This window comes from Typopeltis vanoorti, chromosome 15, assembly GCF_054136105.1.
Source record: "Typopeltis vanoorti isolate ZY-2024b chromosome 15, IOZ_Tvanoo_1.0, whole genome shotgun sequence".
Taxonomy (NCBI): domain Eukaryota; kingdom Metazoa; phylum Arthropoda; class Arachnida; order Uropygi; family Thelyphonidae; genus Typopeltis; species Typopeltis vanoorti.
This window is the reverse complement of record NC_143563.1, coordinates 116855226-116870300: the sequence shown is the minus strand read 5'-3', so window position 1 is coordinate 116870300 and position 15075 is coordinate 116855226. Positions and strand designations below refer to the sequence as shown.

Sequence of the window (15075 nt, the reverse complement as noted above, 5' to 3'; positions counted from 1 at the left end):
CAACCAAGCAAAAGAACTCCCCAGTGTCAACCCTGTAACCACCTCTCAACAGTTTAAAAGTCTCAATCATATCACCTCTCCTTCTTATATCCACCAAACTCTGCAGTCCACATTCCCTCAGCCGATCCTCATAACTAACATTGTGCAGTCCTGACATCATCTTTGTTATCCACCTTTGTACCATTTCCACAGTTAATTTATCCCCTTCAAATCCTGGGGACCAGATCTGAGAACAATAGTCTGAGTGTGGTCTGATCAGAGTCTTTTACAACGGAATGATAACTCTTTTATCTCTGCAGGTCAGTGTCCTTCTCATTATTGCAGCAATCCTCTGTGTTACCTTCACTACCTTTGCAATATGTACCCTAAATTTCAGGTTTCTATCAATCATCAACCCCAGATCTCTTGTCTCCCCTACTTCCTCCAGTTTAACTCCTCCCATAGAGTATGCAGCATCCTATCGATATGTCCCAAACCTCAAGACCTTTACACTTTGCTGCATTAAACCAATACCCCCATTCATTTGTCCATCTATCTATCTTATTCAAATCCTCTTGCAGGGCTACCACATCTGCACTATTACTAATATCAGCTTATCATGTGGCACCCTGTCAAATGCCTTGGCTAAGTCTAGGAAAATGATGGTATATAGCTTTCCCTCATCTAATGCTCTTGTAACTTTATTATAAAATATAAATACATCTCAAAAAACACTGCACTGAAACTAAAACGAACCTGAGTCATTTTAAATACAGTTACCTCACAAAAGAAACTGACTCTGCATGCTAAAGACAACTCACGAGAATTCTATCGATATGCTGCAAGAAAAAGAAAGAATGAATATGAAAAATAACTATTCTAAATGCAGGTGGTGTGAGGGTTACAGATGTAGAAGAGGTTGTTGAACTAATGAGTGCCCATTTTGTTAAAAGCTATCAACCTGGTGTATGTGATATTGAGCTCACTGCTACCGCTTCAATGGATGAAGAAATTCAAGTGTATGAAGAAAAGGTATTAGAGCTGTTGCACAAACTGAATAAGAATTCAGTAATAGGGACTGATGAGATATCAGTAGGTGTGCTGAAAGTCTTCAGCTAAACTGGCTATTCCTTTGACTAGACTGTTTAATAAGTCGCAGAATAGGGACGATTCTGCAGGAATGGAAAGAATGTATGGAAATTCCATTGCATAAGGGTCGTGGTGGTGAAGATTTTGGAAAAATTGGTTATTGGCTTGCATTCAGTAATGGGTTGACAGTGAATCTCTACTTTGCAATGAGCAACATGAGTTTACTAAGGGAAGGTCATGTTTTAGTAACTTGCTCACATTCTATAACAATGTTACCATGGAATTAGACAAGGGGAATGGATACACCATGATACTTTTGGATTTTGCTAAGGCTTTTGACAGAATACAGCATGGAGGTTGGCTGACAAACAGACAGATATCAAAAATGTTATATGGGGATGTGTCTTCAAGATTTTTTATTATTATTATCATTTGACACTTCCAGGGAGTCCAAAGACTCATCGAGGGAGGGCACCTGCTCTACAACTGTCTCTACCACTCAATCCACCAACTGACCACAACTACACCAACGCCATCTACCACCGACCACTACCACCATCACTGGTGTTTCCACAGATAATCACAAACCTCCATGCCCATGGCAGGATTCGAACCCGCAGCCTTTTGGCTCGAGAGCAGATATGCTAACCACTCGGCCAGCCTGGCTGGCTTTGAGGGCCCTGGTCTCATGCAACCGTTGAAATTATGCATGAAAGGGGATGTCCTGCCTGGAGAAGAAGCCCGTGTGTCTACCGGACTGACACCAAAAAACATCAGGAGAAAAAAAACAATTGCTGCCAAGTTCCAATCCCGCAAACTAAACGATGTCGACGGCTATAAAGTGATTGAAGTTCGGCTAGCAGAATCAACAGAAACAAACAACAAACCTGTAGATGGATATGACTAAGAGATCAAACTGAATTGAACGAAGTTCAATAAATGTACTACTTACAGAGACTTCTGGTAGCTACCCAGACTTATGTTATACCAAGTGTCATCCGTGTAATGTCAGATACTGCCTCGTAAACAGACATTCTAAAACATATGAGGATCCTACATAAAAAATAATTTTTGTTATAATTCATACATTTATAAAATTAGTAATACCTAAAATTCAGATGTGCTTCAGTACAATTAAAACTGGTCTAAGTTCTGGATTTCATCAAAACAATCTTAATTTCATTAAGCATTTTATTATCTTACATTTATGCAATTTTGTTTCAATTCATATTTAAGGTAACCAGTGGTGTACCACAAGGAACAGTGCTTGGCCCACTGTTATTGAATCTATACATTAATGATATTGGGAAGGATTTGACAAGCTACATACAACTATTTTCTGATGATGCAAAGATAGGCAGGGTAATCAGGAATGCTACTGATATGCAGTAAATATAAAGTCATGCACTTTGCATGATTAGATATCCAGTGTTGTATTATATTGGTGGGATTATGCTTGAAGAAACTGATGAGGCTAGGGATCTTGGAGTGTTAGTAGATAGGAAGTTGAAGTTCAGGGGCCATGTAGCAAAGATTGCAAATAGAACTCAAAAGATAATTGCAATGCTGAAAGGAATATTTCACATGTAAAGATAAGGATATCATTTTGCCTCTTTACAAGGTGTTAAGATCTCACTTGGACTATTGTGCACAGGTCTGGTCTCCTGGTTTCCATTGTGATTCTGATATGTCGGAAAGAGTGCAAAGGAGAGTGTTAAAAATGAATACTGATGAGGAAGACAGATTGAGAATTTGTAGACTGGCAGACACTAGCAAACAGAAGAAAGAGGGGTGATATGATTGAGACTTACAAACTTCTGAAAGGGTCATACAAGATTTCTGTTGATGGAATTTTTTCAATTTATTGAGGGTGGGGAAAAGACAAGAGGGCATCCTGGTAAGCTGAGAATGAATGCCGCTAAGAAGGGGGGAGGGAGAGCTAGATTTTTCTCTCATTGGATGGTGCGTGATTGGAATAGATTGCCATTGGATGTTGTGAGTGCAAGCAGTGTGAATGAATTCAATAATAAGTATAGTAGCTGGTGTGTATATGTGGCCTCCCTTGATGAGTCCCTGACTCCCTGGAGGTCTCTCTTAATTTTTTTTATTATTATTTGTATTTTTTTAAACATTTTATTATGTCTCAGATAAATTACATGCATTCATATAATAATAATACTATTATTTTAATGCCTAATATAGTCTACTTTCGTTTAGGAGTGCCCCTTTTTTTTACAATGTCATTGGCTCTTTGCCCAAATCTTAGGGCATTACTGAAGTGTTATAAAGCTAATATATTATTATTATTATTACCACTCCAAGACCTCATGGAGTTAAAGATTCATCTGGGAGGTCCTTTTATCACACACACAGCTCATCATACCGTGCCTTGAACACATTCAAACTCCTTGCAGACACCACACTCTCAGGCAAGGCATTCCAATCATTTACAACTCTGCATGAGAAAAACCTGCCTTTCACTCTCCTACTCACGCCTTCTTTATACAGTTTTCAGGGATCACCTCTGGTTCTCCCCTCGATCTCGCACTATTTTCTGTAGAACTTCTCCAGCATTGATCCTATAACAACCCCTTACCAATTTATAGGTCTCTATCATATCTCCCCTCTTCCTCCTGTCCATCAGACTTTTCAAATTGCATCTTCTCAATCTTTCCTCATACTCGACATTCCAGAGGTCAGAAATTACCTTAGTCAGTTGCCTTTGGATCCTTCCAATATCTCTTCATGCTTCTGAAAACCAGGTGACCAAATCTGGGCACAATAATCCGTGTGTGGCCTAATCAAAGCCTTTTACAAAGGAACAAGAATCTCCCTACTTCTACATGTCAGTGTCCTCCACATCAATCCCAGAAGCCTTTATGTTGTCTTCACAATTTTTGCTATGTGTCCCCTAAATTTCAGATCCTTATCCACTATCACTCCCCAGATCTCTTATTTCTTCTACCTCGAATAGGAGAAAAATTTGGACATACATTTTTTGATGTTGTTTTCTGCCTCCTTATCCAAGCGATGTGCCTTCATCTGCTGTTAATTTAAAGGGGGAGGGAAGTAATGTGGGGGAAATTATTTGAAAAAACCTGGGTGTTTTATATGTATAGTATTATTATTAAGGGTGGGTAGAGAGCATTTGGCAGGTGGGGAGTGAGAGAAGAATCTGAAGATAGAAGTTTTTTTTGGGAGAAGAGGAGGGATTTAAGGACAAAAGTCAGGAGTGGGAGTATTCTTCTACCCCTGACTTTTACTTTATACTAATAATAATACTTTTTATACATATAATATTTTTGATACATTACATGAACACAATTGTGCATAACAGATACTTACACGTGCATAATATTTTTAAAATAATAATAATTGTTTACAATGTTTATTATTATAATGTTAATAATGATGATTATTACAGTTTTTTTTTTGCATATTTATACTCTGTATATACATTAACAATAGATATAATTTCTCTATATAATAATTTTTTTCTATTATCATCATACAGAGTATTTACATATGTACAATTAAGACATTATATTTTCTGCTCTACAAAATTCTGTACATAGTTTAAAGTACCTTATTTCTTTTAAATATTTTTTTTCTTTAAATATAAATACACAATTTTTTTTTCCATATCAATATCATCATTTATAATTATACATGGTATTGACATATACAGGTAACCCTTGTATAACGTGGATGTTGCGTTCCATAGAAATGCCGCATTATATAAATCATGTTATGTAAAACTCGGATCACATAAGAAAACATAAACTATGAAACAAAATACATAGTATAAACTTATAAAAATACAAATTGTACGTAAACTTCATTGCATGTAATGCATAAATGTTTTAGGCAAAATAAAAATGAAGTGCATGTTTTAATCATCATCACTGTCTTCAAAACGAACATTTCTTAGATGTTCTTTATTTACGAGTAGCCGGACATCATCATCAGTTGAAATCTCTTGGACATCATTTGTATAATTCTCATTGCATACTTCGGCTGGTTTAGTAACCAGCTGAAGTATGCAATTGAAGACAGTTAGTTATCATGAAGTCAGTAATAAGACCTTGCAATTTTTATGATTAAGTTCATAATATGGAGCTAAACAAATATCCAATTGTCTCGTGAATTTTCCGGAGGGCTCCATTTAGGGATCATTATCCATAAAATAACTTCCTAACAAGTTAGGAAGTCCAACCAAAATCCAAATAACAAGTCCAATCCTTCTGCTAATTTCTTTAAATTGAATTATTTAAATGATTCATCACAATCAGAGTCTTCGGCAGAACGCTCCCTGCCATTTGGTTCAGCGTCATCTATTAACTGTACCAGTTCCACCTCATTTAAATCTATTTCCACATCAATTAATTCACTAATTTCGTTTTCAACCATATCGCAGAAGCTCTCTAAGAGGCCCTTACTATAAAAATAAATTTTTTCATAAAAAAAACATTACGTATTAATTATGTATGTAATTCACCAGAAAATATTTCTTCTGCTAATTTCTTTAAATTGAATTATTTAACTGATTCATCACAATCAGAGTCTTCGGCAGAACTCTCCCTGCCATTTGGTTCAGCGTCATCTATTAACTGTACCAGTTCCACCTCATTTAAATCTATTTCCACATCAATTAATTCACTAATTTCGTTTTCAACCATATCGCAAAAGCTCTCTAAGTGGCCCTTACTATAAAAATAAATTTTTTCATAAAAAAAACATTACGTATTAATTATGTATGTAATTCACCAGAAAATAATGTGCTCAGCTTCAGATTAACACACTTATTATTATTAATGTGCTTTCCTGGCAGAAAAATGAAGACAATTTTCAACAATAAACACTTTATACGGTAAACAATTGACGTACATGCATGCTAAAGGGTATTTCCCCTAATATAAATTCGCTTCTTATAACTACATGTGCAATACGGACAGATGCAAATTTAACAAAGATAAAATTTGATTTTTAAGTCATGCAGTGAAAGATATATGAAAAGATAAAAGGTTACTATAATTTGTAGACCGCGTTATGTCGAAACCGCATTGTATAAGTACTGCGTTATACGAGGGTTACCTGTTACCTGTACCCGCATTATACGAGGGTTACAATACAATAATTTGCAGTCTATGCCTATGAGGATTAGTTGAAATGAGACAGGCTAATCCCACTACTTCGAAGCTAGGGTTTGCTTTTATAAAGAGAGTTGGATTAGCTTTCACTATTTATGTTGTTTGTTTATAGATGGAATGTAGGCATTAGATGCTGGTGATTTGTGATGTGTATATAAGTGTTAATGCTATATTAACTGTGTTGGTATAGTTTCCAGAGTTTGTGTTTTAATGATAATAAAAATAATAAAATGCTCATGATGGAAGTTATATTTGGTCATTTTTAAAGATTAACACATACTATTTGGATTACAAGAACATAGGTTTTAATACACACATGTACAAAAACATCTACTAGTTTCGCTAGCTGTATCTGACTAACTTTGTCAAGATGAGCAGGTGAAAAAACTACTAATAAATGCAAAAAAACAAAGGAATGCAGAAACGGTTAACAACAGTTAGACAAAATTGGAAAGGTTCGCGTGACATGATACGCATGAAGCGTAAAGAGTTAGTCATTTTTACAAAGTCGCGTTACATAATTTTTGGCATAATGTAGCTCCGCTAACCTTAATGAGTTAATCAGATTTTTCCGCATATCCTTTAATATAACCCCTTGGTTACAATTAAGGTTACATCCTCTTCGTAGGACTACTGCAGCTTCTTTAAAAGTTCGACAACTGTAATCCTCTTTTATATATGGCATGGAGCTGTTATCCCAATGTATTGCGTAGTTTGAAGTTGAGAAATGATGTACCAAACCTGAGGTGTCTGTTCTGTTGTGATTAACATCTCCTACATGTTCTTTCTTTCTAATTTCTAGGCTTCTCGAAGTTTGGCTTATGTAGGATAGTCCACATGCGCATCGCATGCTATAAACACCCACATATTTGAAGAAAGCTACGTTGTCTTTAGGGGGATACCATGCATCCAACTTTTAAAGAAGCTGCAGTAGTCCTACGAACAGGATGTAACCTTAATAGTAACCAAGGGGTTATATTGAAGGATATGTGGAAAAATCTGATCAACTTATTAAGTTTAACGGAGCTACACTAAGCCAAAAATTATATAATGCGACTTTGTAAAAATGACTGACTCTTCACGCTTCATGCGTATCATGTCACGCGAACCTTTCCAATTTTGGCTAACTGTTGTTAACTGTTTCTGCATTCTGGACATATTGCAAAGGTGGTGAAGGTAACACAGAGGATTGTTGCAATAATGAGAAGGATGCTAACCTGCAGAGATGAAAGAATTATCATTCCATTGTATAAGACCCTGATGAGACCACACTTAGACTATTGTTCTCGGATTTGATCCCCAGGATTTGAAGGAGATAAATTAACTGTACAGAGGTGGATAGCAAAGACAGTTTCAGGACTGTGCAATGTTAGTTATGAGGATCGGCTGAGGGAATGTGATGAGATAGTGTTTGGTGAATAGAAGGGTTGACACCGGGGAGTTCTTTTGCTTGGTTGAACAGCGGGAAGGAGTCATGACAAGGTGCCATCCCTGGAAGTTACGAGAGGAAACTGTGAGCAAGAGGGTGGGGAATGGTTTCTTTACATGGAGGGGTGGTTGAACCGTCGAATGCATTGCCTGATAGAGTGGTGAGAGTGAGAACGGCCAATGAGTTGGAGTGGTATGATAGACTTTGTGTTTCCTAGGAGGGACCTCCCACGTTGAGTCTCGATAGACTTGTGTTTCTTAGGAAGGACCTCCTGCGATGAGTCTTTTGACTCCTTGGAAGCCTAAATAATAATAATAATATCAAGGGTGGAATGTAGCATAGCGAATTAAGAAATGACAGTGTATACTTGAGGAGCTAAGTGGAGTATGCAGGTATTAATGATAGCTATTTGAATATGGGCAGTTTGCTGGATTTTCTATACTAATGCTGGAAGCATTAGGGAAAATGTGAATTAAGTTATGGTGTTAATTAGTTCAGTCTCTCTGATGATTGTTAGTATCAGTGAAACTCACTTAACTTATACCAAGAATGCGGTGCGAGTTTATAGAACAAGATATTGATTTATTGATTGTGATGAGTAGACAATTGTTTATGCAAATTAATTTGGCAAGTACAAAGGGAGGGATTATTATGGGAACTAACCAAGTAAACTGGGCAGTATACAATACTGAATTTTTGGACTACTTGAAAGACAACTGTCTTAGCATCATGTGATGGAGGGGGGGCGGGGATCCTCATCATTTGATGAGAATCAAGAATTTGGTCTGGTCACAGAATCAGAGGATTATTGTGACTGAGATGTCATACTTGTCCCCAGTTGGTAAGAGTGATCATGTGGTCTGGACTTTTTAATAGGCATGCTGAAATATTGAGTTCGAAGGAGTTTATGCGGAATTATAATGCAGTCAGACTTAGAGACCAGCTTTTAGCAGTACAATGGCAGTTTGTTGATGGATGGGGAAGATGATGTCAAGAATTATGACATAGTTGAGCTATTTAGATCACTTTATTAGAGTGTACCATTCTGGTGAAGCACAAGAAGTGAATGAAAAGCTTGTATTCCAAATACTGAATATTTAGCATGCTCCTTATTTCAAATACAGAGTATGCTACATTTCAGTGAGGCAGTGGAACTATGTGGAATTTTATCACCTGTTTTAAGGGGATGTGATGTGGAAGTCACTTTGCCATTAACCTGTTTAATGAAAGTCTGCAAGAAGGCAAGTACTTGAGCAGTAGAAAGAGAGTAAGATGCCCTCTTTGCCATTGTGTGAGTTTGGTGGTAGTACAGTGGAATATCGAATAGACCAGTTTCTATTTCTTGTTTGGTTGTTACAATTTTTAAAAATTAGAAATGACTCATTTGTACAGATGAGGACAATATTCTTGTTACAGTCCATCATAAATTTATTAGGGGGCACTCTTGTTTTTGTAATTTTTGTGCCTTTTAGAATAGATAAGGAGGACTGAATGAGAGTAACATGCATCATCATTTTTGATTTTGCAAAGGCATTTGATAGGATACCACACAAGTTAGTATTTAAGTTGCAACATATGGATTTTTTGGATATCAAGTTAGGAGACTGAATTAATAACTGACTTTCTGATAGATATCAGATAGTTGTATATGATAGAGACATATCAGGGACAAGGAATGTTACAGGTGAGTTCCAAAAGTTCAGTACTGGTATCATTAGTGTTCAGTCTTGATGTCATGTCAATGATATACTCACTGAGGGTTATTAGTAATAATGCTGATGTTTTGGCTCTTTAGAAGGATTTGAATATGCTGGAAAGATTGGAAAATGAATGGGTATGACCATTTAATACAGCTTAGTGTAAGGTTTTGAAATGTGGGATCCACAGATTGGATGCTCCATACTTACATGGCTTAGTTACACTGAAAGAAGTGGAGGAAATATGGGATCTTGGCGTGTGGAAATTTAAAGTTCAGAGGACGTGTAGTGGGGGGGGGTGAGATTGTGCTGCAATGCCATGATTGGTATTGACCAACAGAGAGAAAAGGGCAGTGGCTCCATTGTGTAGAGCTCCAATCAGACTACGTGTGGATTACTGTTCTCAGATGTGTTCACCAGAATTTGAAGGAGATGAAATAACCTTTGAAAAGGTGAATAATAAAAATGATATCAGGACTGAACAATATTGATTATGAGGATAGATTGAAGGAATGTGGACTACAGTGTTTGGTGGATATGCGATGAGGGGTAGGGAAAACATGATTGATACATTTAACCTGTTGAAAGGTTATTATTGTATTGACACTTGGGAGATTTTTCATATGGTACAGTGAGGGGAAAGAATAAGGCCTTGGCGCCACAGAAGCAGTGAGAGAGAAGTTAAAATATTTTTTTTTTACATGAAGAGTGTTAGGAACATGGAATGCATTGCCTGAGAGGGTGGTAAATGTACAAATGCTGGATGAGTTTAAGGAGTAGGACAATAGGCCTTGTGTTATCTAGCATTGACCTCCTGCAGTGAGTCCTATCGACTCCATCAGTAATAATAATAATGATTTTCCTTCATCAGAAGTCACCATTTAGTCAACTGTTGACCAGATTAGTAAGTAATTATTTGGTAGTAATATGTCATGTATTGTAATATAGCTTGTTTATGCATATATATATTTGTGTACTTCATATGACGATGGATTTAATATGAAGTAAAAATGTTGTGTTTAGTTTGATTTTAAATTAAAGTTATTATTCCAATATTGCAATAGTCTTCGTAATTTTGTCATAATGAATGCTGATCACTACGTAACAATGACAAGAACATAGATGCCTCTTATGGCAATGAAGTTCTAGTTTTGAAACAGGAGATATTTGAAACTTGTTTTTCATGTTGGATAAAGCATATCAATTTTACATTGTATATACTTTCCATCAAATGTTGGGGATAGTAAACAAGTAAACATTATTATGTGCAGAATTTAAATATTTTTAAATTATTTTCTTATCATTAATATGCAATTGTCTGAATGCTCATCTTGTCTAAACTGTTTAATAAATTAAATTTTTGATTTTTTGATTTTATTTTATTTTTTGTTCTTATATTTCATTAATCTAATAAATTTGGTTACAATATATTTAATTTTTAGAATCTGAAGGTGATGATAAGATCCCCTATGATCCTTTAAGTCGCACACATAGATGTTTTGGTGGTCTGATTAATGATGTCAAAAATCGATATCCTTGGTATGTTAGTGATATTTTAGATGGATTAAATGGTCAATGTCTAGCTTCAGCAGTCTTCATTTATTTTGCTGCTCTTGCTGCATCAATAACATTTGGAGGATTAATGGGTACAGCATGTCATTTCTTTTGTTTTTGTGTCAAATGTGAAGATGTGCAATACATATTAAAAAATGTATAGAATTATGGTATATTACAAATTGTTTGATATTAATGCTAATTTGCATTGAGAATAATTCCAATTCATACTAAAACATGTAAATATTTACTGAGAACAATACAGGAAATGATTATTAAATTATGTTGAGAATGTTTATTTCCTCTTTTTTAATACTGTTGTTTGAGAAAGAAACCTGTTAAAGTTACGGACCGGTACTCGGTTTTAAACTAAAATATAGTATTATCTAGTTTATTATAACTTTTTTTTGACAGTTAAAATCACTAAAATTTATTATTACTGGAAAATAATAATATGTTAAAGTTTAAAATTGTAGATACTAGTCAGCAGTCAAGAGTTACATGATTGAAAATAAAACTATTTCTAATATTATGACATGTTCACTGCTTAGTTCATTGCACAATTCCATCACTGGAGAACAGAGTAGGATATTGCTGTACCACATGAAAACAAAACAGAAATTGGCAGCATGCTTATATTAGGTGTGCTATCTGTGAATGTCTGTGAAGATTGTCTGGGCTGTGTAAACAAAAAAAAATTTAATATCATCATGTTGCATATTGTTTAGTGAGCATTGAACAGCTGCATTTTTTGAGATTTGATCTATCATGATTGGCAACTTGGATGATAGTGGTACAATAGTGCTGACCTCCCACAATAAGTCTTGTGACTCCATGGAGGTCAAGATAATAAACTAACAAGCCACCATAAAACATGATATTCATCAAATTACAAACAATCTGGACTGTGGTTGGCCAAGTGGTCAGCATATTTGCTCTCCAACCAACAGACTGCACATTTGAATCTTGCCATGGGCATGGATATTTTGTGATTACTTTTAGGTGGGAAATAAATTTCTTTGAGTTCTCCACCACCTGTATTACTGGAGGCCTGAAAATGGTCTGAAACTTTGCAGTGTTTGGTCTCTAGAGCAGGGTGTTTCCAGATTTTGTGAGAAATGAAATAAACACACACAGTCTTCGGACTCCTTGGAGGTGTCACAAATAATAATAATAATAATAATAATTATTATTATTATTATTATTATTACGGGTATCTCCATGGAGTCAGTAGACTCATCGCGGGAGACCCAAACTAGCAAAACAATATCTGTCATATCTCTTCTTGAATTCATTTACAGACGAAGAGCTCACAACTAAGTCAGGCAATGAATTCCACTCATTCACCACCCTCCAGGCAAAAAACCTTGTTCTGACACCTTTGTTAACCACACTCTTCTTTAATTTCCAGAGATGACCTCTTGTTCTTCCATCACTATCACACAGCTGAAACATTTCCCCTGCATCAATCCTATAAAAACCTTTTAGTAATTTGAATGTTTCTATCATATCACCTCTTCTTCGCCTATCAACCAATCTCTGCAATCCACAAGCTCTCAATCTATCAATGTAGGGAGTATTTTTTATATCACTCACCAACTTGGTCACTCTTCTCTGAACCCTCTCCACAGCCTCCTCATCTCCAAGGAATCCAGGTGACCAGACCTGAGCACAGTAATCCAAATGTGGAAGTATCAATGCTTTATAAAGGGGAATAATAACCTCTTTATCTCTGGATGTCAGTGTGTTCCTCAACAACCAAGTAATCCTATGTGCAATCTTGGACACCTTAGCAATGTGTCCTCTGAACTTCATCTCCCTATCTACCAATACCCCTAAGTCCCTAGCCTCATCAATCTCTTGGAGTACCTTTCCATCGATGTAGTACACAGCTGGTAATCTTTTAATCCCAAAATGCATGACTTTACACTTTTCCACATTGAACTGACATCCATTTTCTTTTGCCCATTTTACCAGCTTATTTAAATCCTCCTGCAAACTTTCAACATCAGCTTGATTTTTTATTGCACTACACAACTTTGCATCATCAGCAAACAACTGAATATCTCCCTTTAAGCCGTTTCCTATATCATTTATATACAAATTAAACAATATTGGCCCAAGCACAGAGCCCTGAGGTACACCACTGGTCACCTGCCTCATTCTGGACTCGGCTCCTCCATACACCACCTTATGGTATCTCTCCCTGAGCCATTCTCCTATCCATATCACCAATTTAATATCCATTCCCATCTGCTCCAATTTGCGTAACAGTGTTCTATGGGGTATCCTGTCAAAAGCCTTAGCAAAATCCAGAAGTACCACTGTGTAGCCAGTTCCTTTGTCCAACTTGGATGTTATTCTATTATGAATAGTTAATAGATTGCTAAGGCAGGATCTACCTTTAACAAAACCATGTTGGCCTCTATAGAGTATCATATCCTGATCCACCCATTCTTGAATTTTGTCTTTAACCAACTTTTCCAATACTTTTATCACTACTCCTGAGATGGTGATTGGTCTGTAATTCAATACCGCAGTTTTAGAGCCACCCTTATGCAAAGGAACCACTTTGCCTAACTTCCACTCCCTAGGGACCATACCAGAGTTCAAACTTAAATTAAATATCCAGGTAAGAGGGGTTGACAATTCATTTGCACATTCACGCAACACCCGAGCTGATATTCCATCTAAGCCTACCGCAGTGTTTGCATTTAAGTTTTGCAATATATTTAATACCTCTGATTCTTTAGCTTCAATTCTCACATTAGGTATTGCTATAGGTATAGAGATATCCTCACTTGGGTGATAGACTTTTGAGAAGTGATCACTCAGTAACTCGACTATTACATCTGATTTTGTCACCTCAATACCATCAGCACCCACTAAGGTTATCCTTCCGAAGTCATTCTTCCTCTTACTTGCCACATAGCGGAAGAACTCTTTGGGATTACCCTTGATCTCTTTGGCTAAGGTCTTCTCATAATCTGATTTAGCTTTTCTTACTATGCTGGTAACCTTCCTAGCTTGAGCCTTGTACTGCTCATGGGTGTCCTGATCGCCCTTCTCCTTGTAAATTCTCCATAACATTTTCTTTTTTTGCAGTTCAAGCTTGATACTACTGCTCATCCATCTAATGCCTGCCTTGTTTGACCTCCTGACCATAGGGACACAATCTGATATTGCTTTCCTCAGATACCCACTGATTTTATCCCAAGCACTGCTAACATCTTTTGGAACTGAAGTCACCACACAACTCTTGTGGGCACACAGCCTAACATAACAGTGAGAACCATCTCTAGTACCTCAAGATCTACTTCTCTTCCTTGGTTACCTGTTCTTTCCCACATTGCTCCTCCATGCTACAGAAAAGAAGCTACCATCAAAGACATAAAATGAAAAATAACATTAACCCTCTTATACCATCAAGATATCTTTCCACCTACAACTCGCATCCTCATCTCCCATCTGAGTTGTGGAAATACCAGATGATGGTCATCAGTACTGGTAGAGAAGACTGGAATGAACTACAAGCGGCAAACAAGTACCTGATTGCAAACCAGGATTCAATTTGCCTTGATGCCTCTGGAGCTAGCTAAACAGATTTAGGAGCAGGCACAACAGCTGTGCCCACTTATATCTATGGAAAATTACAACCTTTCGTGTGTATGTGTGTGTGGCACTGTGCAGACTATGCATAATATTACTGATGACTGTCCCACACACTCCTTTCACAGAGGCCTCATAACCTACATTTACTCCCAAATAGTGCCATCGATTGGTTCAATGAACTGTCAACCTATATAGATTTTCACGTAATTTCTTGTATTTTTACCCATACACTGAATAAATAAATAAAAGTGACATCTAGAGTACTTAGTATTTGAAATTAATTACATTCTCCTCATACATTTCTAAGTCTCCTTAAGCTTTCCTCATTCCTTGTGTAATAAAACTACTTTAGGAGGAAGAAATTCCTCAATAAAATTATCATTAAACAATTCTACTATATCAACTGAATTAATCACTCAAACTCCATTTTCATCTAACAGCATTGGTATACCACACTCATTTCTGCTTCTACTGGCTACATAATGAAAAAAGTCTTTGGGCAGAGCCAATCTCTTTATATTTCATTAAATATCCTAACTGGTTTCTGTGCACTGGCAATATCTCT

General features: G+C 36.4%; 1 protein-coding gene across 6 annotated transcripts in view; it reads left to right on the top strand.

The window, feature by feature from the left end:
* The window catches only part of Ae2 (anion exchange protein Ae2), an 834322-nt gene that overhangs the window by 566759 nt on the left and 252488 nt on the right, over positions 1–15075 (top strand). For all 6 annotated transcript variants that reach the window (XM_090404845.1, XM_090404844.1, XM_090404848.1 and 3 more), the window contains one exon: positions 10787–10990. In XM_090404845.1, the coding sequence (XP_090260971.1) occupies positions 10787–10990 (204 nt within the window). The remainder of the gene's footprint in view (positions 1–10786; positions 10991–15075) is intronic.